This window comes from Crinia signifera, chromosome 12 (genome assembly GCF_055691185.1).
Source record: "Crinia signifera chromosome 12, ASM5569118v1, whole genome shotgun sequence".
Lineage (NCBI taxonomy): Eukaryota > Metazoa > Chordata > Amphibia > Anura > Myobatrachidae > Crinia > Crinia signifera.
Window position 1 is genome coordinate 44,561,823 of NC_139228.1, and position 25,403 is coordinate 44,587,225.

General features: G+C 43.9%; 1 protein-coding gene across 1 annotated transcript in view; it reads right to left on the reverse strand.

The window, feature by feature from the left end:
* PALS1 (protein associated with LIN7 1, MAGUK p55 family member) overlaps nt 1–25,403 on the reverse strand; it is a 120,436-nt gene that overhangs the window by 35,034 nt on the left and 59,999 nt on the right. Inside the window, exons 3-9 of the mRNA XM_083167176.1 lie at nt 16,324–16,532; nt 13,915–13,992; nt 10,009–10,155; nt 9,632–9,793; nt 8,423–8,500; nt 2,162–2,345; nt 1,813–1,884 (exon numbers count right to left, since the gene is read on the reverse strand). Coding sequence (XP_083023302.1) covers nt 1,813–1,884; nt 2,162–2,345; nt 8,423–8,500; nt 9,632–9,793; nt 10,009–10,155; nt 13,915–13,992; nt 16,324–16,532 — 930 coding nt within the window. The remainder of the gene's footprint in view (nt 1–1,812; nt 1,885–2,161; nt 2,346–8,422; nt 8,501–9,631; nt 9,794–10,008; nt 10,156–13,914; nt 13,993–16,323; nt 16,533–25,403) is intronic.

Here is a 25,403-nt window from a genome sequence, read left to right on the forward strand (position 1 = left end):
GTAGTTTCATGGCGCCGTGCTACTTCCGGGTTCTACGCTCGCCACAAACTATCTAAAATAAACTAAACTTAACTCCAGGCCAATATGGATAGTTCATACCCCCACTATCCATGTTGGCATGGAGTTGACTTTAGATAGCGTGGCGAGCGTAGCCAGCCACCGAGTCCGCAGCGTGGGCGAGCGAAGAGAGCCCCGCAAGGGGACTCAGATGCACAGCGCCATGAAACTACACAAGTACTGACTTGGCCACACTGAGCATCTTTTTAATGGAAATGTGCATATAAATTGCGCAGAGCGCCGGGCACGCTGCTCGTATGCACAGAGCGCCGGGCACACGGCTCGAATGCACAAAGCGCCAGGCACACGGCTCCTATACACAGAGCGCCAGGCACACGGCTCCTATACACAGAGCGCCGGGCACGCTGCTCGTATGCACAGAGCGCCGGGCAAGCTGCTCGTATGCACAAAGCGCCAGGCACGCTGCTCGTATGCACAAAGCGCCAGGCACTCGGCTCCTATACACAGAGCGCCGGGCACTCGGCTCCTATACACAGAGCGCCGGGCACGCGGCTCCTATACACAGAGCGCCGGGCACGCGGCTCCTATACACAGAGCGCCAGGCACGCGGCTCCTATACACAGAGCGCCAGGCACGCGGCTCCTATACACAGAGCGCCAGGCACGCGGCTCCTATACACAGAGCGCCAGGCACGCGGCTCCTATACACAGAGCGCCAGGCACGCGGCTCCTATACACAGAGCGCCAGGCACGCGGCTCCTATACACAGAGCGCCAGGCACGCGGCTCCTATACACAGAGCGCCAGGCACGCGGCTCCTATACACAGAGCGCCAGGCACACGGCTCCTATACACAGAGCGCCAGGCACACGGCTCCTATACACAGAGCGCCAGGCACACGGCTCCTATACACAGAGCGCCAGGCACATGGCTCCTATACACAGAGCGCCAGGCACACGGCTCCTATACACAGAGCGCCAGGCACACGGCTCCTATACACAGAGCGCCAGGCACACGGCTCCTATACACAGAGCGCCAGGCACACGGCTCCTATACACAGAGCGCCAGGCACACGGCTCCTATACACAGAGCGCCAGGCACACGGCTCCTATACACAGAGCGCCGGGCACACGGCTCCTATACACAGAGCGCCGGGCACACGGCTCCTATACACAGAGCGCCGGGCACACGGCTCCTATACACAGAGCGCCGGGCACACGGCTCCTATACACAGAGCGCCGGGCACACGGCTCCTATACACAGAGCGCCGGGCACACGGCTCCTATACACAGAGCGTCGGGCACACGGCTCCTATACACAGAGCGCCGGGCACGCGGCTCCTATACACAGAGCGCCGGGCACGCGGCTCCTATACAGAGAGCGCCAGGCACGCGGCTCCTATACACAGAGCGCCAGGCACACGGCTCCTATACACAGAGCGCCAGGCACACAGCTCCTATACACAGAGCGCCAGGCACACAGCTCCTATACACAGAAATTTGGTAAACTTTGGAAAAGTGAGTTTGAAAAGTGAGCTCATCCCGTTTAAATGTCTGACATAAATCAGAATTGACCGCTGTACTCTTAGCAATAACTAATCATATTTCTAGATAAAAACAACATTAAATAACTGGCAAAAATACAGACTGACTGGAGAGTTAAACAAATGACATAATAAGCAATGTTATTTTCTCACTTTATATAAACAGACAGCCTGCCAGGAAGAGTGGCCCTTTACACAGAGCTGCTGAACAACATGGTCATTTATTATCCAGGAGAGACAGCAAGTGTCTTACCTGATTTCTCAGGCTCCTTGTCTTCTTCTATCGTCTGCTTCATGGCCTCCCGCTGCTGCTGAAAACTTTTTCCTTTGGATAGAAAAATAAAAAGTTCTCAAATGTGTTTGAATTGAAGTAATGATAACAAAAACAAAAGGGGACGGGGAGGATGATAAAAAAAAAACCCTTGGGAAAGTCGTGTTAATACAAGCCTCTTATCACAATTACAATTTGAAACAGCAGTTCGCCATCTGCTTACAGCTAATTTTAGTTACTTGAACGCTAATCTGTAATGTGTGATGTAAGTACAGGGTTTTTAAATGCCACATTGTGATGAACATTTCTCAATGAACAAAGCAAATGTTACCAGGTACAAGTCCTGCAAGAGGCTGATTATCTTCATCTCCGTCCCGGTAGGCTTGCCACCAGTTGGGGTCATCTTGGCTGATGATGTGGAGAATGTCTCCCTTCTGGAAGGAAAGGCCTAGCTCTCGGCATGGGACATATGGGTCGTCTGTAGGATCATAATCAAAATGTGCTTTCACATGGACCTTGGGAGAAAACGGAAATTACTTACAAAAGATTTTTTAAATGACAATTCTAAAAGAAAAAAACACCAAAGAGTAATAAAAAACATACAAATGTAATTGTATACACAGAAACTACTACACAGTCGCTCTATTAAGAATAACAAAAAAAAGTTCAGTAGTTTAATTCTTGAAGTTTGGGCGTCAGACTTAATTAGTGAACAAGACATTACAAGATAAGAGGATTAGTACTTTGTTATGAGAACAGATGAGATCCATTCATTGGATAGTAACAATGAACAATTAGAAAACATGTCCTAAACGATTAGGTGGGAATATCCAAAAATACACCGTTCTATTAAAACAGAATCATAACGGAAAAAAATAAAATAAAACACTTCAAAACAGGGCCCAGAGGCAGTAGATGAATGGCATGGTATGTTCACAAAAGCAATGTAGACACTGAGCTCAAAAAAACACATCATTACGTTCTGAGGCAAGTCAATTAGCACGCAGCCTTGTATCATATAAAACCAATTATATAATTTTTTATATGGATACTTAAATGGCTAATATATCCCCTCCAACAATGTTATATAATGTAGGAGAATAAATGGCGTTAACCCCTTGAGTAGTGGGTGTTGCTGGGGCAGGACAAACCTACCAGGGCAGGTTTGTCCTGCCCCAGCAAAACCCACCACCCACAGAGTTGAGGGCCACCCCGGCGTCTCTGCTCAGGTGCCATACGACAGAGCTCCTGTGCACTGCCCCAGCCGCTGATCAGAATAGGTGGCAGGCTCGGGGATGTTCGGGACGGCTCGGAAGGACTCGGGCGCCCGAAATCATGAGTCCCCCCGAGTCACGCCGAACATCTCCGAGCCTTCCGCCTGCCCTGCTTATTACTAGAACTAATGGCGGCGGGGGCAGGGGAGCTCCGGCGTGCAATCGCCAGAGCTGAGAGGGATTGATGGGAGGGGAGAGCAGCCACTGGTGGGATGACCGGTCAGATGATGCGCCAGTGGTGCACACCTGGCCACCACTGGTGCACACCTTCATTTTAGTGGTATGCCCAGGACAGTCCACTATGGCAGCGCAGCTGAGCCCGGAAAATTTCCAGGAATACCACTCAAGTGATTAATTAAAAAGTCACCAAAGGTGCCTTATCAATCTATAGCTATCTATAGTATCTACCTATATATCTCTCCAGCTCTCTATCTATCTATCTTTCTATCTATATATGCATATGTATGGAGTACAATTGTGAGTTAGCGCCCCTATTTTTGATCACCACAATTAGATCAATCAAGCCTTAGGTAATTTCACTCTAGCATACAGTAAAAAGTCCATATAATTTCAAATGTTTATCACAAAGTCCTTTTCCACACAGTGGTAGCAGTTATTCCAGATCTATATAAATTTAATTGAGATATCTCAGACACTTGAAACTCGGGGGTTAACGGATCACAAGAATAGGTTAAAGGTACTCTTCACAAGAAGAAACAATTCATAACAGGATGGTTAATGGGCCCTTGCATACATGAAGTACCTATTATTTTATTATCTATGTTAGTAGATCGGCTGAACGGAGAATGATCTTCCTCCAGACAATGTCGCTAAAGATAATTCTTTCTGAGGACAAATTTGCAGGTAAAATCTCTTTAAGTGGGAATACCTATAAAAGGTCAAAATGAAGACGATATCACCAATTGGTCTGGGAAGACCCAATGTGTTATACATAAGAACCCATGCTAAATTCCTGTTGCTCGGTCTCCTCCCCGTATCGATTGTGGAGACCGAGCAAAGAAATTGTTGCAAATGGAAGCCAAAAAACTCTTCAATTTAAATACCATACACCCCGACTGCCTCAAAGAAAGGATTATAAATCGACACACAGTGAGTATTAACGCTCCCAGCCAATATCATGTCTCAGTCTAAAAATGAAAAACCCGTTTCCAGCCAATTATTTTGACTATACAGTCCTGGTGCAAGCGAATTTCCAATTCTTTCAAAAAACTTTGCAGAGACTTCGTTTACAGTCAAATCGTTCAGCCACTGGATTACTATCATCCAGAAAGCCCTGTGGATTGAAAGATGCATCTCAAGGTTACCTATCCAGCATGCAGATATGATCAGAACATTGCAAAGTCGGGAGAGCAACAGTGTGCATGCAATCCAAGAACAATCTACAAATTAGACTGTTCCAGCAACATTCTTCCATTCTACCAAAATATTTGTGCATGCACAGTTATGCTTCTGATTTAGTGCATACTGTATGTAGCATTTAACCAATGCCCGCCCATTAGCATGTTTTTAAACTGTTTGTTTCACATTGACGCAAAATTTAAAATCACTATATGTCCACCTTAAAGTTTTGTACATTATACATCACCAGCACTTTGTTTTTGATTAGGTATGACAGCGAGCCCGGCACGAGACAGTGGACGTCCTGAGGTTTCCATGGGAACTGACGTCACCTTGGTAACCGGACGCTACTGACTGAGCACGCCCCCCTAACCCAAGCACCAGGAAACACTCGGGAATGGACTGGCCGGAAGTGATCACAGCGTACACCCGTTGGAAGTGTTCCATGATGTGCGCGCGGCAGGAAGATTCGGGGCCAGCTGTCATCTGTGAATGCACTTCCAGCACTTGCTATATAAGGTAAGCTTACTCACTGTCACATTGTGCACACCTTCTGGCCTCGAAACGTCGGGCAACTGATGTGACCACGGTTTGATTTTCTCAATACAAAACAATTTTTTTTTTTTGCACCTTAACCCCTTGAGTACCGCCTCCTTTTGGAGCAGCGGGCAGACTCGCTGCGGGGTGTGTGTGCGGGTAGACCCACTTGGGGGGGGTATGCGTGTAGACAACCTTGCGGGGGTTTGTGTGTGCGTGTAGAAGAAGCTTGAACTGCGAAGCGCGTGCCGGCTAGTGGTGCGCGGGCAGTTTGGTGCATTATTTTTCATATTATGCATTTTGTATTCTGTGTCCACAAGTGCAGTCTCTAGCCCTTATAAGGGCTGAGATTTCACGGACAAGCAGTCTAATTGAGCTTACTGCCTAACTCTATGGCACCGTGCATAAGACTCTAGCTCAGGTGACCATCTAATTGTTTGCAGGACTGTATTCACCAGCATTTGTCTGCTGGGAGATACCCTGGTGACTAGGCTACTATACCGTTGACAAGGCTACTATACCGTTGACAGTGTCACTAGACACATCCCACTGAGGAAACAATAAGTGTCATATGGCTGTTACCCATTTAAAACACACCTGCATGTTAAGTGAACTCAGATAGGATTGTTAGGACAGAGTCTTTGGATATAACTAGGTCACCTGACCAGTAAACTGAAAGAGGACACGTCCCTGCAGTAACAATTATATAACTCACTCGTGCACTGCCAATAAAAGACATTTATTCATACGATTCATAGAGATCATTTATGTACCATCTGCCCCCCACCTATGTTTTAAACATTGTGTGAATCTCACTGTCTGTTGTTATAGGTCTTTTTAAATATTTTTCGCAGCCTTTTAATAAATATGTAATAAAGGTTATATTTTATATTTTAATATTTCTCTTTGGTGCACCGACACACTAGGACATTCTTTCTTTCTCTTTAGTTTTCCAGAATGGATAATAGCAAACATTTGGCATACATAGTAGAGTAAATGGTGCATGGCCTACATCACCAAAATTACCAAGAAAAAATAAAAGATGTTTAACATGTATAGTTTGAAGCGGAGAAGGGAAAGGGGGACAGGATATAAACATTCTAATAAACCTAAGGCTTTAACAAGGTCCTGCAGGGGTATGAGTGATAGCGTTGACACAAATAAGGTCGACAGTCAATAGGTAGAACACTATTGGTCAACAGCTCATAGGTTGACACATTAAAAAACATTGGGTTGATATGGAAAAGGTTCACATCAGTTTTTCACGTTTCTTGGTGTCTGTCGACATGGACTCTGTATAATTGTACCGCTTTGCTCGCCATGCTTTGGTCCGGGTGCATCGCTACGCTCGGCACACTATTATAATTATTATAATCTAACTATGTCCACTAGGATGGGAGCATGAAAAAAACTGTTTTGGTGGTGAAAAAATGTGAAAAACTCAGGTTAACCTTTTTCGTGTCGACCTATTGCTTGTATCAACCTTTTGACCACGTTGACCTTAGATAGGTCGGCCTACGGCCAGTGGACCAATAGTAGTCGACCTGCCGACAGCATCCCATTCTTCAGCTGAAGAGAAGTATTAGAACACAAGACATGAAGGAAACATGATTTCACAGAAAAGGGTAGAGGGTAAGTGGAAGAGCCTCCCATCAGAGATGCTGTAAAAGGTTACCAGTATTGTATACTACTCTAGACACACAAAAATGAGACTACAAGGACACAACCTTTTGTCCTGGGACATTAGATGATGCCAATGTAATTACAACACTAGGTAGCTGGTAGATTTGCAGGGAAAGTACACAAACACAATGCACATTGTACTGTATATGTAGGGGTATAACAAGGTATAAGGATTCTTTGGGTACTTGTTTCCTAGCACGGCCACAACGATCATGATCGCGGTCATCGGGGGTAAAATCGGGGCCATCGCATGCACTAAAAAATCGAGTGCGATGGGCCAGACGCGATGCCCGCGATTTCCCCATAGAGAACAATGTTAAATGCCTCAATTTACCCGCGATGACCACGATTTCCCATAGGAAACAATGTGAAATGGATCAATTTACCCAAATTATCATAGGGAACAATGGTAAATGTCCCAAAAACACCCCTGAACATTAAAATGTCCCCCCCAAAAGTACTATACGCCCCGCGATCAACGTGAACCCGAAGCGTGGCGAGCGCAGCGAGCCCGCGAGGGGCGGCGGTACGCGTCCTCCGACCTTTTCATACCCCCACTATCCACGTCGGCCTGGAGTTGAGAATAGAATAGTGTGGCGAGCGCAGCGAGCCACCGAGCCCGAAGCGTGGCGAGCGCAGCGAGGGGACGCGGATACCTTCACAGTTATACGCGTCCCCTCGCGGGCTTCCCAGGTGTCCATGGCGACGCGGACACCTGTGAAGGCCGCGAAGGGACGCGTTTACCTGTGAATCTATCCGCGTCCCCTCGCGGGGCTCGCCACACTATTCTATTCTCAACTCCACGCCGATGTGGATAGTGAGGGTATGAAAAGGTTGGAGGACGCGTACCGCTGCGCTCGCCACGCTTCGGGTTCACGTTGATCGCGGGGTGGCGTAAACTACTTTTGGGGGGACATTTCACTGGTCAGGTTTTTTTGGGGGGGTTTCTGGCCCATTTACCATTCTTCCCTATGATGATTTGGGTAAATTGACCCATTTAACATTGTTTCCTATGGGAAATCGCGGTCATCACGGGTAAAGTTACCCATTTAACATTGTTCCCTATGGGGAAATCGCGGCCATCGCGTGTGGACCATTTAAGCATTTTTAGCCGCGACCGACGCGATTTTCACTGTTTTCAATGGAAAAATCGGGGGCATCGCGTCGGTCGCGTTGCAGGCCCCTAAAAATTACCCCCGATGGCCGCGATTGTGGCCGTGCTAGGAAACAAGTACCATTCTTTGCTCATTTTTGTCGTAGATTCAATGCTAGCTTATACACAGCAGTATAGAATCATGGCTGCTCACCCTGTCCTTCAGATTTAAAGGCTTAGGTAACGAGTGTGTAGTCAACTCTGAAGTTCTCTTACCCTGCTGGGATGCCAACAACTTTGGAATGAAGAGATCTAAACCCCCGGTGCAGTCGGGAGAATGAAGCAGTGTGCTGGGCACGCACTGGTTCTTTCAGACAGTTCTCTACAGAAAGCACTTATGTGTCATTATTTCTAAACCACTGGATAAGGAATGCAGTCACTGAACATGGGCTTTGAAAACATACTCACCTTCTGCATAATTTGGTTGTGCAGTATTTATGTGCCTGTGGTAGGGAAGCTAGATTGTAAGCTCCACTGGGACAAAATGTAGTGTGCAGAAATGTTCTGGGACTGCAGAGTGCTGCACAAACTGTCATACTCGGTAAAGGTTTAATAGGAATAGCAAATCAGACTGCGGGTAACTTACCACAGTCTCTCTGGTTGGTGGAGGTTTGGCCTGCTGACTCGGAATAAGCACAAAAGACAGAGTTCCATGCATTTCAGCCTAGTAAACGACATCAAATATATAAAGTAGTCAAACAAATAAGGTCACCAATCCATTAAAAGTAAATGATTTGAAACACACAAACAAAGAATAAAACCAGAAGTATCATATATACATAATCTTTACCACACGCACACAAATATATTTGTATACTGTATATCTATATACTCACACTGATGTACATAAGAAAAAATACATGTGTATTCTAAAAACAAACCTGCTGAATGATAATGTGTAGTTTTATGCACATAAAAGTGTAACGCAATACACTTATGTCAAGGGGCAGTATTCAATGAGAATTTTCTCTGTGCATGGCGAGAGGTTTTTTTCTCTCGCCATGCACTCGCCGTGTTTTTACGGAGATTCTCCATATTTGGAGATTCTCCATCACGGGTCTTTATACACTATTCAATGTCGCAGGGGCTCGTTGCCCCTTGCGGCGAATCTTAACCCCTGCAGCGGACGAGCGTCCGCTGCAGGGAGCCGTGGGACGGTGGCAGGCAGGGAGATTGAAGTCTCCCTGCCTGCCCCAGAACGTATGTGGAGGGGAGGAGGGCTCCCCGCAACCCAGGCAGCACAGGCTGCCCCCCCAAAGCCAGCAGGGGACCAGGGATATTCACTGCTCCCGATCGTGCATATGTAATGATCGGGTGCAGTGAATATATAAATATCTAATGAGCGGCTCTCGGCTCCGGCCCCCTGCTGGCTGTTATGTGTAAAAAAAAAAATAATATTTTTTTTTTATTAAATATATATTCATGTGCAATAAGCACATGAATAAAAATAGCATGCCCCTTCACAGAATAAAATTCCTGATTTTTTTTTACACCAAAAAAAATAAATAAAAAAAAAATACTTTTATTTTATTCCACTTCTCCATGAAAAGATGGAGAATTGCTACATGGAGAGACACCATGAAAATCACTTAGAAAGACGGCGAAAATATCACATTGAATAGGGTGGTTCAATTTTTGAGATCAAAATTCTCCATTCAACGTGAAAAATGCACAAATTCTCCATAAAACACGGAAAATTTTTCTCATTGAATACTGCCCAAGGTATTCATAAAGGTTTTCATTGCAATGTGATATACTGTGCTTTATTCGCTTCATAGTTAATATTTTCACTTACTAGTAGCTCAAATACATCATTGACGTCCTTCCCTCGAATCTCTATTCCGTTTATTTCCAGGATTTCGTCACCTTCGTGCAGCAGCCCACTCTTTTCTGCTGCACCCCCTTTCACTATACGGCTGATGATGACAGAGTCCAGCTCGTTCCGCACTGTAGCGCCCTATAAACAAAACTAGGTTGAAACTAGGAAGCACATTAAGGGCACGGCTTTGCAACTCGGTTGCGGTCACGGGCAAATGGATAACAAATTGAAATATAAATAAATATAATTAAAACCATCTGCTACAGACAGGTCACTAAAATACACAGTTAATGAAAAATAGGTTTTCTAGCTTCAGTATTTCTGAGCTTTTTCCTCTGAAGAGTTCTACTTACCAGAGGTATATCTCTTGCTTTCTCTATTCTTACAATTTTAACTGTCTCATCTCCGTACTGTCCAATGTTTTCGTAGAACCTATCTTCTGAAACAGACTCCGGCATCATCTCCTGTTCTGCCACCTTGTCATGTGCCAACAGAAGGGCCTAATCCATTGGGGAAATACACTTGTTAATACAATGCATGGAATATAGTTTATTTCATATTTATGCATTATCTCTATTTAGTCTCTATAGGGGTAATGACACTCCCGTACAGAAACAAGAAACAGCATGAGATAACTCAGGGACAATGTAATATAAACTGCCATTTTGAGGCATTAACAAAGAAAAATATATTGTGATAGTCATCACGAAGCGGGTGGTGCGATCTGTGCTTTGAGGTGCGCACTCCCGCGGCACCTCATCGCACAGTACAAAGAGTATGTGCTGCACATACTTTTTGTACTTGCTTTTCATCACATCGCATGCACAAGGCATGCGATGCATGCTATTTAAGATCAAAACGCACGCCCGCATCGGGACGTGTATGGGCACCTTTACAGAATGTAATAAATTGCCATCGCTTTTGCATATTCTCCAAAATGTTTAAGGCTAGAAAGTCACCCTCAATAGGTGAATGAGGTCAGACTATTACTGACAACACACATTTATTTGAATTCATATAACAAATGTGAGTGACGCTGGCATTTTTTGCGGATATTTTGCACATCTCACACAGAGATGTTGGCACTATGGGTTCCTGCTTCACCTCATTAGCGAGGCGAAGCAGGAGGGGACACCGACAAGATCTATTAAGATCTTGCCGCCGGAGTGGGGGAGCGCTAACTCCCCCCTCCTGCGATGTCCCTCCTGGAGACAGCGCATCAGTATTAACTCCCGTCTCCTTCCCCCCCCGGCCGGCTCACTGCGCATGCGCGCGATCTCGCTAGTCTCGCGAGATCCCAGCTCAGCGCCAGCAGCAGGGACAGCGCTGTCCCTGCTGTTAGGTATAGGGCATTGCCGCCTGCAGCTGGCGAAGTCGACAGCTGTAGGCGGCGGAACGGTCAGCGATGCTGACCGTTCATAAATCTGGCAGGAGCGCAGTGCAAAATATCGCCCCTGCGCTATGCCTCCTGCCCCACACCGCCGGCGTTGGAGTAAACGCTCGGCGGGTGTGATAGATCAGGGGAAGTGCTATCCCCTGCTATAACACACGGGGATAGCGCAGATTCCCCTGATCGCCTAGTAATAAATCTACCCCATAGTTACATAGTAGGTGAGGCTGAATAAAGACTTGCGTCCATCTAGTTCAACCTATGTTTATAGTAGCTAATCCCTTGTTGTATAGTATGTTCTGATATTTTAAAGGCAGATTGTTACTTATTCATACCCGTGGATGTTTTTAACCAATTAATGTTTATCCAACCTTATTTTAAAACGTATTTAAAACACTTAAACGTAAGTAGTGATAGTTTCAAAGGTAAACTAGAATGTGCTGCAATCTTTAACATCTCTACATATCTGTAGCTGGCAGAATAATATATATATATATATATATATATATATATTTTTTTTTTCCTATTCATACCAAATAAAAGGAATCCTAACATTCACATGCAGTGTTATATATCATGGTTATTATATGATGGAGCTCATACATAGACGCTATTATATACATACACACCTTAACATCAGTTTTCAATATTTCAAATATTGATTAGGATACAGAAAACAGCTGCTTAATATATAAAACTACAATTAAGCACTCAAGCTCCGGTTTTGAGAAATGAATAATATTAGCACAGTATGTATCGAATAAATCAATGTACTAATATCACGTACATAACAAAACGACCACATATGGTATTAAAAAGAAGAGAGCCAGCCATTGAAGGGAATCCTATTGGCTAATACAGACCAAGCAGGCCAAAGAGAATCCAGGTATGGTATGGGACTGTATATGTGCACGGCACCGTGCGCACAATTTTCCAGACTGTACTAAAAGTGGACTTGCTGGATTAATACACAATATACACACTGGTGTCTACAGCAAGATCTATAAAGAACAATGTATCTGATAGCAGACAAGGAGAGTGTTCTAATGAATAAAAGTCACAGTTACTTTGAAATATGTAAATGCGAGATGCAATTGATGAAGCTCGCAGCCTAAAATCACATAAATGAAAGAAAAGCAAGTAGAGCAGAATGTTCTCTCGGGAACCGTGCGGGAAGTGATTAAGATAAATTCCCACAAACTTTAGATAAGGGCAACGACCATGGGATGGAACAGAGCTCCTAGGAAAAGCTATAGTATTTGAAGCATAGCAAACTCCCATAGCAGATTACAGTCTTTCTTGTGTATGAGACGGTGTGCCAGGGTGACTATTGGATGGAGACAAATCTAAGCACTAGTCCACAAAAACACGTTGGGCCAGATGCACTATGCTTTAAAAGTGGTAAAGTGCAGAGTGATAAACACCAACCAATCAGTTCCTGCATGACATTTTTCAAATACAGTCTGTGACATGGGAGGTAGGAGCCGATTGGTTGGTTGTTTATCACTATTGAAGCTTAGTGTAACTGGCGCGTTTTCTTTAGCAGCATAGAAAAGTAGACCTAACATGAGACACCCAATGTAGGCATAGTGTTACACACTTATCCAGCAATCAATAGTACACATGGCAACTTGTAGATTACAGTAACAAGATTATTTCTCCAGAATGTTTCGGATTTCACATTTGGAACACAGCTGCAATATATACATAATGCCCACAGTGGGATACGGTCGAATGGCTGACCTAATGATGATCGACAGTCATAAGGTCGACATACAGAAAGGGCGACATGGCTCGAGGTCGACAGGTATCTAGGTGGACAAGGTCGACAGGTGTCTAGGTGTACACATGCGTTAGGTCAACATGGGTTAGGTCGACAGTCAAAAGGTCAACATGAGGTTTTTCACAGTTTTGTGAGCAGATAGGCGGTAGTTTATGCCCTAGCATGGTGGGAGAACAAAATAGTGTGCCGAGTGCAGCGAGGCACCGAGCCCTAAGCATGGCGAGTGCAGCGAGCCATGTGAGGGGATGCAGTGCACTTAAAACTGTGTCCATGTCGACTGTGTCAACATTCAGGTGTAAAAACAGTGAAAAACCCCATGTCGACCTAACGCATGTGCAGACCTTGTCCCATGTCGACCTAGACACCTGTCGACCTAGACACCTGTCAACCTTGAGCAATGTCGACCTAGACATCTGTCGACCCAACGGTGTCGACCTAATGACTGTCGACCATCATTAGGTCGACCCAATGATCCCAACCCCCCCTCCCCCCAGTAGTAGTGACATAAGGTGTGAAGAGAGCAGACGAGGAATAAGAAAGGACACAAAAGAAAGATTTCATTTGCCATAATTCCTGAGGAGAATACTGATAATTATGCTTATACCCATTGTAAGTATAATCGTAAACTGGCCCATCGCATTGCAATATCACAGGTAACTGGAATGCTGTCTGTGTGTGATTGCCATCTTCCAATAGCACTAGCAGGATGATATGACACTGGAGGCCATGTCGCGGCTGGGACTAAACCTAAGATGGCTGTCTTATCTGGTCGCGACCAACTTCATACCCACTCATCACTGAGATGGCCAGTGTGCGACTCAACTTTGCGGTTCATTTTATCCATTATAAAGAGATCACAGAATATATCTACAATGGAAATGAAGCATAGTGTAAACCAATAATTTTACATTGTTTACTGAGCTGCAATAATCATCATGTGTCTATTACAAACAGGGGCAGCTGGAGGACAGCAGATGATATAGCTGTACCAGGGGGTAGGCACATATATAACAACCCTCGTCATTTTTTTATCATCTCTTTTAGGCCAAGCAAAAGGAACAAAATGGAATATAGGGAGCACTATACCTGAATATGTGGCGTATTTAACAAATCGATAAGTTCTTGGCCTTCTCTGTGATGACTTGACTGTACTAGATGCTGCACCTTACAAAGAAACAAAGCGAAAATGTTAAACTCAACTTAGGGAGCCATTACAAAAACATTTCACATACTTAATGTCCATTAAACCATACCAAAAAAAATTAAAATAGAGAGAGACATAAAAAACAAAGTCGTTTCTCCTAACTTTATTATAAGAAGAAGATAAGCAGACTTCCTTTCTCACACTTGTTGATACGTCTTTTGTAAACCACATTGGCTTTCCTTTCCTAATCCTTTTGATACAAAGGTCTGTTGGTTATGTATACCTTATGACAATTTATCCTTCTAGTACCGAGATGATCACATGATTACATACAAGTTAAATCTTATTTTTTATCAATAGGACTTCAATAAAAACACATTTCTGTACTACACTATATTGCCGCTGTGCTCTGAGACCGCTTTGGATAGATCTGCAGCTATAGTATTTTTTCCCCTTGAATATAGTGATTTCATGGGTGAGATTTAATAGGATGAGAGATTCAGAAAGTGAAAGATTTGGTGAGAATTCTCCAGTTCCAACTGATTTAACAGTGTGAATGATTGCTGCTTTAAAAAACTGGAGATTTCTTACCAAATCTCTCACATTCTGAATCTCTCATCCGAATAAATCTCACTCATTGGGCGGTATTCAATGAGCTGAATCGTTGGTCACAGCGATTCAGTTTTTTCATTCGCCAGCCAATCGCCGTTTTTTTGCTGCCAATCGCCATGCATGGGGATTCGTGGGGAGTCGCCGAGTCACCCTATTCAACGTGGCTGAGAATCGCCGGCCCTAACGGCGATTCTCAGCCAACCCTGCGTTTCCCTAAACAGCTTCATTAATGTCGTCAGTGTTTAAAAAATTGCAGTGAAATGCAAGAAAAATGCAAATTACCCTGAATAAACGCTTCCAATACAGCAGACGGCAAAATCTGGGTAATCTGCACAAAGGCCAAACGAAGGAGTGAGGTGGGGAGGAGAATCATGGGTAAGTGAGGTGCACCATGGGTAAGAACAGTGCTTTGTGGGAGAAAAAAAAAATACCTCAAAAAATTAAATATATATTTGTATAGCACTTCTACGACCATCACATCACACAAGGGCAGCAAATAATAATACATTACACTTGCACAGTTAAATAGAACACTTAAAACCAATTATTTGACATGTTCCTATAAAAGTTCACCAGAAAAAGATGACGAGGGACACTCGGTGAGGAACGGCGATATGTAACAAGAAAAAGGAATCGCCAACTTCTCATTGAATACACTTTTGGCGATTCCCCTCGACTACCGTCGATTCCCCATGCAAAATCCTATAGACTAAAAACGGCGATTTGTAGAGAATAACATTTGGCGATTGGTGCTTCATTCACCGGTCCTTATCGGCGATTATAGGTCATTGAATAGGGTGATTCGCATTAGGAGCTCCAAAAATCACCGTCAGACACGAAAAAAACACAGAATCGCCATAAAACTTGGCGATTCTGGCTCATTGAATACCGCCCATTGTGTCTGTGTTTATTTTTGATATAGTGCTTTAAGTTACATAAAAATATGTCAGAAACATGCAGATAAGAAATCCCTTATCGGAATTTAGATTTTCAAAGTGACTTGTGAGTCATGTAGAGTTTAGACTATACGGCAGCCAAATTCTATTTACATTAGGTCTCACGTAGAAAGATTCCAGGTGATCAAGATAGAGTCAAAAAACAAGTTTGACTTCCTGGACTAAGCACTTGGCAAGAACGGATAAGGGCCCTTCTTCAGATCTGATCGCAGTACAAATTTGTTCTAAAAAAATGGGCAAAACCATGTGCACTGTAGGTGGGGCAGATGTAACGTGCACAGAGAGTTAAATTTGGGTGGGGTGTGTTGAAACCGAAATCTAAATTGCAGTGCAAAAATAATGCAGCCAGTATTTACCGTGCACAGAAACAAAATAACTCACACAAATCTAACTCTCTCTATACATGTTATATCTGCCCTTCCTGCAGTGCACATGGTTTTTCCCATTTTGAGAACAAAATTGTTCTGCGATCAGATCTGAATAAGGGCCAAGGACTCCGGTCATTTCAAGGCAACATTTGACATGTTAGGAAGATGCCAAGTGTGAAAAAGCAAGGCAGGGGCAAAGTAATAGTTCAGACTGGAACAGCAATTAATAAATATTGCATTAAAAACAGAGGACTGGGGCTGCAGGACAACACGATCTAGTTATCAGTTTCATATGATATCCGATAAAGAACCAAATTAGGCACAGATTGCTAGTCACTATGCCGCAGTGGCTGACATAAGCCAAGTTACATTTTAACAGCACGTAATCTAAACAGAGAACAAACAGGCTACATACCTCATGCGTTACCTCCTGGGCATTCGGAATGAGTGGGTACGGGGGGCTGGCCTTGTTCATGTGGACAGCCACAGCATTGTGGATTCTGAATGCATTCTGAAAGTCTACATTTTGCACCAGCTGTAGAAGTAAGTACAGGTCTTCCTGGCTCTGCGAGTCTACCAATGTGTGCTGGATCTCTTTCAGGGAGCACAGCAAATCTTCCACTTCTGCCAGTGAACATATATAAAGAAGAAAACATACTTAGCTATATATTGTAGCATTCTACTTAAGAAGTAAATGCAAAGTGCAGTGTCGTATCTGCTCATTGTTATGGGATACCCTTGAGGTGCTGCCATGGGTCTGCGGTCCTGTCAAGCTTTCCGCTCGTTGTCAAAGTATTTCCCCCTTCAGCCACAGCGGGTCTGTCGCAACTGTCCCAATACAAATGTCTCTTCCAAAATGGCCACTGCCTCCTATAGCATCCCTAATAACAGTCTCCTAAGAGGTGGTGATCATTTTTGGAGAGGCATTTTCATGGGTGCAGTCAAGACGGACCTGTAGAGTAAGCAAGTCCAGTCGGGTGTCACAACAGCCCCAGCAGTAGTAGTAAGAAAGGGGGTACCGACAGTATCCTTGAGCGCTGGTCCTAAATGTGTCTCAGCAGGTGAATACCCAAAACACAGAAAAAATATATACACAATAGTGCATTATCATAGGGGGTATGAAATATAACAATTATCAAATATGTCTTTGGAACAAATTTGAGAAGACTCGTACCCTATAGTTTGGTCTCCTACTAGGCAGACCAAACAAGCTTTGGGGGGGAGCGGTTCTTTGCCGTTAGATTCCCGATATCCAATTCCACATATAAAACAAGTGAAAAACATGTACCCCGGTCTACTGTTTTAAGGCAGACCTCAAATGCATTTGGGGGGGAGCGGTTCCACACCGTCAGATCTTCTCAGAGTCCCACAACCGATTGCATACATAAAAGAGAGAAAAAGCTGGTATGGTGTAATACCGCTTTATTTGCAAATACATTAAAAACAACAATATAGGGGGGTCAAATCAGCAGACTCTCACCGATTTCTATTGTCCACAAGAAATTGCAGACAAAATAGGCAGATGGTATTATCAGGCGTCCCTGCAGCCTCTCCCGGTGAAGGTCCAGTGTGTTTGCCCCTCTTGCTCCACGGCCAACACGTTTCTAGACCACAATGGTCTCTTTTTCAAGGCATGTGGAGCATAGAACAATGCACATATTTATACCCCCTTCCGGGGGAACCTATTTCCAGACATGGATCATCTATCATCTAAACCCTCATTTTTCCAGTGTGTTACACTGGATTGCAATGTCCATTTCTTACATCCTCCATTCCGTTCAGCTGGTGCTTATCAGTATTCCATTATCATCGCTGCATTGGACGGATGTGACGCACATCCATTTCCGCCCATTGTAGGTAGTGAATCTGATCATTCTGTAGTTTCCGGGCGTCAGCGGAAATGACGTTCTTCTTATTTCCGCCGGCTGTGAATGACGCAGATTTGCGTTCCAACTTCGTTTCACTTCCTGGAAACTCACGATTTCATTGGGAATCTGACGGCAAAGAACCGCTCCCCCCCAAAGCTTGTTTGGTCTGCCTAGTAGGAGACCAAACTATAGGGTATGAGTCTTCTCAAATTTGTTCCAAAGACATATTTGATAATTGTTATATTTCATACCCCCTATGATAATGCACTATTGTGTATATATTTTTTCTGTGTTTTGGGTATTCACCTGCTGAGAGACACATTTAGGACCAGCGCTCAAGGATACTGTCGGTACCCCCTTTCTTTCTATGTATTTGTTCTCTGTATGTGAGGTGATACATACAATCTGACAGAGCAGCGATTAAAGCACAAGGTTAATCCAAAAATAATTCTCTTTTCTTCGTTCCAGCAGTAGTAGTGCCCGCACGCCACCCTGCAGTATTCGGGAGCTATCGCTATGCCACTGGTTAAGCTAGAGGTTCTCTAGCTCAGTCCTCAGGACCCCCACACAGTGCAAGTTTTCCACTGTGTGGGGGTCCTGAGGAAATGATCATGAACTGTGTGGGGGTCCTGAGGACCAGGGTTGAGAACCACTGGGTTAAGCAGAAAAAGCTGAAATGGCTTTGTTTTTAGTTTTTTGTGTTTTTTTTTTTTCATTCTGTGAAAAATAGAGTTTCTATTAAAAATGTTTACTGCCAGTAGTATGCTCAGTGCTAACACTTAAGGGAGTATTCAATCCGGGATTTCGACAGTCGGAACATCCCAACAGTCAAAATCCTGGGCCGTTTTCTCTCAGCTTGACTAACTCGACAGTGTCGGAAAGTGGGCGTGTCGACAAAAATGGCTGCTGATTGCTGAAAATCAGCTGTGAATTTGATAATCCACGTCCGTTTCCAACAAAACAGATCTGACTTGTTTTAAAGTCAGATCTGTTCCATGTAATTATAAGTAATAAGTAGGACTAATACTTTACATTAACTTGTTATTCTTATTTTCAATTTCATCTACAGTATATCTGAGTGAACTTTGTATGTTTTAATAGGTTTTATCTATCTACACATATCCAATATATAGTCAAACAACAAATAGAAAGAAGGACTCTAGTGTTGGGCCATACTCAGATGTAATAAGGAATAATGAGCAGTAAAACATAGGTTTGTTGAAAGATGTTAAATAAATCTCAAAGTCTAATAACTTTTGTTATTGGATTGTTAATTTTAGAAAGCATTAAATCAATTGGTCAAGGTTTCTACTATTAATGTTTTACAGTAACGGTGCAGGATAGGAGCAGGAAGTAATATAAGTAGGATTATTTGTCATCAAAACATAAGCGCAAAAAAACGGCTTAAACACCCCCCCCCCCCCCCCAAAAAAAAATTTTTTTATGAAAAAGGAAATATAACCCCAGCAACCTGTTTTTTTCCATCTTTGTGAAAAGATAAATGCATAATTCTGTACGGTAATAAACCAAAGCATGCTGGGAGTGGACATTGCGATGCAGGCTGCATAATACAATGAGGTCCACTCATGAATAAACAATTCTATGAGACAAAGCCTGGACAAACACGGGAAACCAGGAAAATGAAAACGAAAACGAAGAACACATATTATGCCTCTATACATTATTCCGTAAATAAGCACATTTTCAATAACAAATTGGCAAACTAGTAAGCATTGGGGAAGCCTTACAGATACAACGCATGGAACAAAGTTTATTATTGTCATTATTATTTAAGAAATAGGAGTTAGAAATCAATAAATTTTTCATTTTTTTTAAAACAATAAACAATTTAAATAAAGTGTTGATATCAGTTTCTTTAAAATCTAGAGAGCGTATACTGAAATTCCCTATTTATTATTGTTAAACAACCACATTCCACCAGATACGGACTGCTCAGACGTTAAACAGAACCGAGAATACATTATAGCTATACGCCAGATAGCTCCGGTTTCATAAAGACTGGATCCCCAGAAAGTTGACACTTGAAAGGATTTGAAACAATGTTGTTAGAGTCACGCACTCACTTTTAGCTGGAAGCTGACAGAATAAGCTGGTCTGATGAAGCGAGAGCTGGGAGACCTATGAACACATCAAACTGCAGCACCAACCCTCCCTATTGCCACCAGCTGTCACTTTACACCCACAGCTGTATAACTCGTGATATACAGGGACAGGTCAGCTGTGGAAGCTGCAAGCATCGATGCTAGAAGCCGTCATGACATTATAATAAATAAATAATAAGCAAACCAGCAATAAAACAGTACAATGCTGCTTTCAGTGTTGCACACACAGTAGGAGCCAGCTGCCCATAACAAATGGATGACCTGTTAATTGTGGTATAATGAGATGCAACCTAACAATGTTGCCCATGCAGACCCTATTGTCTTTGCATGCGGCATATACAATACTAAAGGGAGAGCACACTACAAAACACCGCTGTTATACACTGATAAAGCAAAACAAGTGATTTATACAAACATAACAGATGGGATGTGACAAAATAAAACATCAGTGTATATAACCCCTACACCCCAAGGCATCAACGTTCCTGAAATACAGAGCAAGCCGGTAATAAATGTAGAGCGGAATATTGGGATTACAGCCATCCAAGTCACTACATTACTTGTGCTTTAAAATAGAATGTGTGTTGTTCATCATTAGTAATGTTACAGCTCCAATAAAGTGACACTAGAACAAAAGGAGCACAGATTTATATACCACACTGACTGGAAAATTAGACACCTGTGATGTATCTAATACTAGCTAAGCCAGCTCGAAGCAAAGGCTTTGAAAGCTAGTCTGCTACCTTGTGATTGACTCTGTGTTTCTGTATGTGTGAATGCCTCTGTTTCTGTATGTGTGAAAGAGATGTAGTTTCACTCGCTGCCAGCAGTTGGCAGTGTTTCAGTTATAAATGGACACTGGACCTATATATAAAATAGTCATGTAAACAAGGATGTGCCAGAACATCATATGATATCCAGGACTGTGATGGGAAGTGTGTGTAGGGGAGTTTTTACCATTACAACCCCTGAAAAGTATGATATTGCTCATCATAAGGACAGGTCCTTCTGGTTTTGCTTAGGATTTATCTTCTTGTGTGTACACACGGGTACAATCTGCCATAGATTTTGACTATATAGTCAAAATCTCATCGTGATTGCATGCAGATCGCATAGGTTCTTAACTCTTGCAATCCCTTCGGTGGTGCACATTCACGTATCGCAAGCAAAAAGTCTTGGCTGCCTTGACTACTTAGTGCAGATCTGCACTAGTCAAAGTTGTATGCAGATCGCATGCATGCTGTGCGATGCGATCCCATTGCACAGTACTCGCACGTGTGTACACACCATTACAATGAGAGAATCTGATTTGCAGACTTTAACAAGTACACAATGCCAAAATCTAGACCCATGGCATATCTCTAGTAAAATAGAACCAATGCCATTTTGAGCATAATCCAGTGGTTTCTTCTGAGAGGGTTATAGCACAGTAAGCATAATCAATGGGGTACGATTTACATCCAAGGAAACCGGACCCTGTGAGAAGGCTTGAACTACAATGGGTTGGTTAACATGAAACTTAGTAACCAACTTCGGTAGAAAAGGAGCTCCGACACAAGGTCAGCTTGAAGAAACTCCAACAATCTTGGAAGACTGAATAAAGCTTTTGGACACTTTGTCTCACACCAACGGACAGAGGCCTTCCAGATGCGATGATAATGCCGAGAGGTAGTTCCTTTCCTAGCGCTCATCATGGTAGGAATAACTACCGGAAGAACACCTCTCCTCTTTAGCAAGTCTGCCTCAACAGCCAGGCTATCAAACGCAGCCGAGATAAGTTTGGGCAAGCGAATGGACCTTGTAGAAGAAGATCTGGTCGGAGAGGGAGTCGCCAAGGGAGTTCCACGAGAAGAGGATGAAGGTCGAAGAACCACGGCCCCCTCGGCCAAACCGGATTGATTAGAATCACGGAACCTGACCCTCTTTTTATCTGTTTGAGAGCCTTTGGAATCAAAGGAAACTGAGGGAATAGATAAACAAGATCGAAATCCCACCTGATTGACAGCGCATCCACTGCCATTGCTGCTGGGTCCCAGGACCTGGCACAATAAAGAGGTAGCTTGTTGTGGAGTCTGGAGGCCATCAGGTCTATCTGGGGCAACCCCCACCTCTGAACAATCTGCTGAAAGACCTCCGGATGCAGAGCCCATTCCCCCGGATGAGAATACTGGCGACTGAGAAAGTCTGCTTCCCAGTTCTCCACACCCGGGATGAAGATGGCAGAAAAGTTCTCCAAATAAGTTTCCGCCCACTCCAGAATAGGCCTGTCTTCCCTCATTGCCGCACATACCCACATGGTGATTGATGTAGGAAATTACAGTTGCATTGTCCGATTGAATGCGAACTGTTCTCCCTGTTAGAAGGTTGTGCGCCTGCTGGAGAGCCAGACGAATAGCACGTAACTCCAAGATGTTGATCGGAAGGGACGATTCTTGAAATATCCACCGTGACCCTCCGCCACCGCCCCCCAGCTGCGGAGGCTGGCATCTGTGGTCAAAATGGTCCACATACAAGGTCTTGAAACTGCATCCCTGGAGAAGGTTTGGCGTACGTAGCCACCACCGAAGGGATAAACTAGCCTTTCTGAACAAGACTTTTTCAGAACAAGAATTTTCTTGCAGATATCAAGGGGTGACCCCGACCATTGATTGAGGAGACTCCACTGAAAAGAGTGTGTGGAAAACGTGTGTGGAAACGCCTGAAAGGACTTTTTGGTAGCTGTGTTCGAAGCAATTCCTAACAGCAGAGTACAGATATGAGCCGAAACTCTGTGTTTGAAGTACCTGCCGTACTACGTTCTGTAAGGACGCCACCTTGTCCGGTGGAAGGAAGACCCTTTCTTCTTTCGTGTCAAGGACAATACCCAGAAAAATTAACCTGAGTTGGTTGAAGTTGAGATTTTTGGAAATTGATAATCCAACCCAGACGTAGGAGGAATCGGCATGTCAGCAGAGCATCTTCTTGCAATTTTTCCCTGGAAGGGGCTTTCAGCAATAGAGCATCTAAATAGGGCATGATGGTCACCCCTTGTCGACTTCGCCAGCTGCAGGCAGCGATGCCCTATACCTACAGCAGGGACAGCGATGTCCCTGCTGCTGGAGCTGAGCTGCGCTGGGATCTCGCGTGAGTAGCGAGATCCCATGCATGCGCAGTCCAGCCAGCCGGGGAGAAGCAGACAGCGCATCAGTGTTAACTGATGCGCTGTCAGCTGGAGGGGACATCACCGGAGGGGGGAGTTAGCGCTCCCCCGCTTCGGCGGCAAGATCTTAGTAGATCTTGTCGGTGTCCCCTCCTGCTTCGCCTCGCTAATGAGGCGAAGCAGGGAGTGTTATAGCGGCACTCTTAGCGCCGCTATAATAAATCTACCCCAGAAAGAGTAGTAGATATGTGGAATAGCCTCCCAACAGAGGTGGTAGACGCAAATACAGTAGTACAATTTAAACATGCTTGGGATAAGCATATTGATATCCTTACAAAAAAATAAGGATCAAATATGGTTTGAGGTACTGTAACATGTTTAAAAAAGGGGCAGACTAGATGGGCCAAGTGGTTCTTATCTGCCGTCAAATTCTATGTTTCTAGTTGGGGTTTTTTTCCCCCTCCTTCTCTAGCTGTTCTGTGCTCTCAGTCTCCACTTGGACTCAAGTTTCCATAAATAGGACAGATGGGGCATAGAGGAAGAGGAACCAGTCAGTCACTTCTAAAATGTAGTTCTGGCTCCTTTCAATAACCCAATTATACCCCACTGTCATAGCTCTAGTGTCCCCTATGGAATCAGAGAAATGGATTTATGGGTAACAAAATCATGGAACTATGCATTGACATTTATTAGGTTCACACACAGTCATAATCAAACATTCAACAAGTAACTCCAACTGAAACAGTACAAAAATGGTGAAGGTAAAACAATCAGATAGAAAAAAAAAATAACTTGTATTCCTTAAAGATTAAATTTTTATTGTATTTTCAATACAATATTTCCCATGTCTTATAAAAAGTAACACATTGGTTACATTCTTATACCCATGCTATACAAATCTATGATGTGAATAAAAAAATTAAACCGCTATGAGCTTAAGATAGGAGACTTGGGCTTTTACTGATTTATTTAACATTGTGGGACTTAGGGGCAGATGTATCAATCTCCCCTAAACGGGTGAAATCTAATGTTTCCCACTTCTCCTGGCATAATGCTCCGGAGCAGGGACAGATTTCACCCTAATTTATTAAGCTGATGTTAGTGAGTAATGTTAATCGTTAACTCACCTCTTGTCTTTAATTGCCTTTTTTTTTTACATCCCAGTTTATCGTCTTCTTTCAGCCAATCAGTGGCTGCCCTGTCTTTTGATTAGGATTTTGGAACCGCCGGCTGCCCGCTCCAGTCCCCCCTTCCTTCTCTTGTTTCTCTTTTTTTTTTTTAGCTCCTTTGCTGTCCCCTCCCATGCCGTCAGCATGCCGACAATGGTCTCTCCTGTCAGCATGCTGGTGCCGCCGGCTGCCCCGCTCCAGTCCCCCCTTCCATTATTTTTTTTTGGTCCCTGCTGCTTTCAATCCAACACCCCCCCCCCCCCCCACCACCCCCAGCTCTCCGATCCTGCAAGATAGCCCGGTGGATATACCTAATTATTTACAGTGCACTGTAGGGACCCCGCTGATTTAATACACTGCTCCACAGGGTCCCCAAGAGAGCGGGAGAGTTGTCAGAAATCATAATTAAAAGACCGGGCATGCTGTCTCCTGAATAGTGGGGACGCGGCAGGAGAGTTGTGAAAAATCATATTCAAAAGATCGGGCGGCCGATGATTGGCTGAGTTCTCAGCCAATCATCGGCCGCCTGGTCTTTTAATTGTGATTTCTGATAACTCTCCCGCCGCGAGAGTGTTGGATTGGGTGTTGGATTGAAAGCAGCAGGGACCATAAAAAAAAATTATGGTAGGGGGGACTGGAGTGGGGCAGCCGGTGGCGCCAGCATGCTGACAGGATCGGAGGGGGGGAAAGGAGTTAAGAGGCTGACGATGAGGAAAAAAAATTAATAAATCGGGCTTAACGTCGGGGAAGGCAATAATACATTGCCTGCGACGTTAAAGCTTATGACTTACAGCAAGAGGACAGTGCCTGAACATTAAGTTCAGGGCTGCCTCTTGAGGACGTAAAGTGCAAAATTCATACATACAACGTAAAACAGACCATTTACTTGTGTTAACTACTACATAACCACTTAACGTCCGTTAATACATCTGCCCCTTAGTATTTATACAATGTCCCAAAATGTAACATTGGGGCAGATGTATTAAGCCTTAACAAGAGATAAATGCAAGGGTAATAAGGAGAGATAAACGTCCAACCAATCAGCTCCTTCCTGACATTTTTTCAAACACAGGCTGTAACATGGCAGTTAGCAGGTGATTGGCTGGCCATTTATCTCTCCTTATCACCCTTGTATTTATCTCTTGTTAAGGCTTAATACATCTGCCCCATTATTCCATGGAGCATCTATACATGCT